Source organism: Otolemur garnettii, unplaced genomic scaffold (genome assembly GCF_000181295.1).
Source record: "Otolemur garnettii isolate 467f Iridium unplaced genomic scaffold, OtoGar3 scaffold00070, whole genome shotgun sequence".
Lineage (NCBI taxonomy): Eukaryota > Metazoa > Chordata > Mammalia > Primates > Galagidae > Otolemur > Otolemur garnettii.
Genome location: NW_003852465.1, coordinates 10087196 through 10089389, shown reverse-complemented (window position 1 = coordinate 10089389; position 2194 = coordinate 10087196). Strand labels below are relative to the sequence as shown.

The window sequence follows — 2194 nt, the reverse complement described above, 5'->3', positions numbered from 1 at the left end:
AAAAAAAAAAAAAAAAAAGAAGTCGGTGGCTAGAGTGAAGGAAAGGGAATAGAGCATGCCACCAGCCTACAGGCCAAGTGCAAGGGCAGGCTCGGGCCCCTGCCTCTGTGATCCTCTTCCCTCACCACAATGAGTTTCTCCTTCTTCACACCCTCAGGCCTCCCCTGGGGTTTTCTCAGTTAGTCTAGCAAACTCCTGCCCATCTTTTAAGCCCCAAGTGAAATGCCACCTCCCTACGGCCCAATCAGTAGCTCCCTGGACTATCACCCTAATTAGGCATTTACTGGGTTTTCCTGTAATTATCCTTATGGTCCCCCATGAAGCTGAGAGCTTCCCCAAGGCAGGCTGAGCTTTGTGTTTCTCCTCATCTCTTCTGCTCTCAGCTAGTCCCTGGCACGCAGCTGTTGTCCCGTTCATATTTATTCAGAGGACCCAGGAGTACAAGTCATCCACACACAAGTGATGGAAGAGCTGGGCATAGCTCAGTTAACAGGAATGTGAATCAATTTAAAGAATTCCAGTCCTGTGTGGACCAGTGGCTCATAACCTTTGAGACATTGGTGGGTTTTTGGCCTCTTGCCCCAGAAAAAAGTGCACACCATGGCTAACAAATTTCACAGGCCCCCAGAGGAAAGCCACGTGGGGGAAGCAGGAGTCACCATAGGCACTGGAAAGGCCTGCTGGGCAAGGGGGGATGGAGGAGCCATCTCTAAGGGAAATGGTTCATAGTCCATTAGGCCAAGAAGGTGCCCCAGGAGAGGGCACATTTCCTGGGATGAAACACAGTAACCCTGGTGCTGCCCGTTACAGCAGAGCAGAATGGTTAAGCATGGGGGGCTCTGGAGGTGGCCTGCTCAAATCCTGGCTTTGCCATTTCCAAGCCGTGTAACCTTGGGCAAATATTTAACATCTCTGGACCTCATTTCTTCTAGAAATAATATGAGCACAGTCCTGAGGGAATGGCAAGACTAGCCCTCAGCTTGCAGACCACCCCCCCTCCAGGAAGCTCTCCCTAACTCCCCGCCATGCACCCGTTATCAGTCCCCCCAGCCCGGCACTTTCTGTTCTTTTGTTGTACTCAGCATACTAACAATTACTTCCATTTGGACCCTATGCTCTACAGCAGCAGTTCTCAACCTGTGGGTCACGACCCACAGGAACTGTATGAAAGGGCTGCGGCATTAGGAAGGTTGAGAACCACTGCTCTACAGGGACAGGCATCCTGTCAGCCTTGTCCTCTGCTGTTTCCCTGTGCCTGGCACATAGTAGGTGCTTGGTAAATAGCTGTTGAATAAAATTAGGGATGGAAGATGCTGGGCTGCCACAGAAGTGCCAGGCAGCAGGTGAGGGTGATGAAATCAGGGTGGGCTACTTTAGTCAGTGTCACACTAACCAGACCTCTGGCTTCTCTCTCTCTCCCCACTTCCCCCAGTTCCTGGCATTTGACACCCAGTTGCTGATGGGTAACCGACGCCACTCGCTGAGCCCTGAGGAGTATATTTTTGGAGCCCTCAACATTTACCTAGACATCATCTATATCTTCACCTTCTTCCTGCAGCTTTTTGGCACCAACCGGGAATGAGAAGCCTTCCCCAGTCCCACCTTCCTCCAGAGAATGCCCACTCCCTGGTCCTCTAACCCTCCCCTGTGCTCCTGCAAGACCAGATATAAAACCAGCTGCCAACCCAGCCTATGGCCAGGCTGCTCACTCCCCACAGCCCAGCCCTCTCGCCCTCCCCCATAGCCTGTACATATGCCATCAGGCCCTGCAGAACTGAGGCCACATTGTCCCTGTCCTGCCCCCTTCCTCCCAGTTACATCTCCTAAACCAGGACAGTCGAGGCTGAAGGCTCCTCTGTGTTGGAGAGCCCATGGGACAAGTGGGGAGAGCCCAGCAGGATTTCAGATGTGGAGAAGAGGCCTAGGCAGCTTGACTGAGACCTGTGACCCCTCCCAAGATTCCTCCTAGGGAGCCCACAACCATATCTTTGGAGCACACTGTCCTGTGGCCAGCCTAGCCCCTCCTTTCTTTCTCTCTTCCAGGTCAGGCATTGACATTTTGTAAGAAAAGGGATAGGGTTGGGTGCAGTGGCTCATGCCTATAATCCCAGCACTCTGGGAGGTGGAGGCAGATAGGTCACCTGAACTCAGGAGTTTGAGACTAGCCGGAGCAAAAGCAAGACCCTGTCTCTAC

General features: G+C 52.6%; 1 protein-coding gene across 1 annotated transcript in view; it reads left to right on the top strand.

Annotated features, from left to right (window-relative positions):
- The window catches only part of FAIM2 (Fas apoptotic inhibitory molecule 2), a 31174-nt gene extending 29486 nt beyond the window's left edge, over positions 1-1688 (top strand). The window contains exon 12 of the mRNA XM_003793621.2: positions 1433-1688. Within this exon, the coding sequence (XP_003793669.1) occupies positions 1433-1582 (150 nt within the window). The 3' untranslated portion in view covers positions 1583-1688. The remainder of the gene's footprint in view (positions 1-1432) is intronic.
- Positions 1689-2194: the final 506 nt, after the last annotated feature.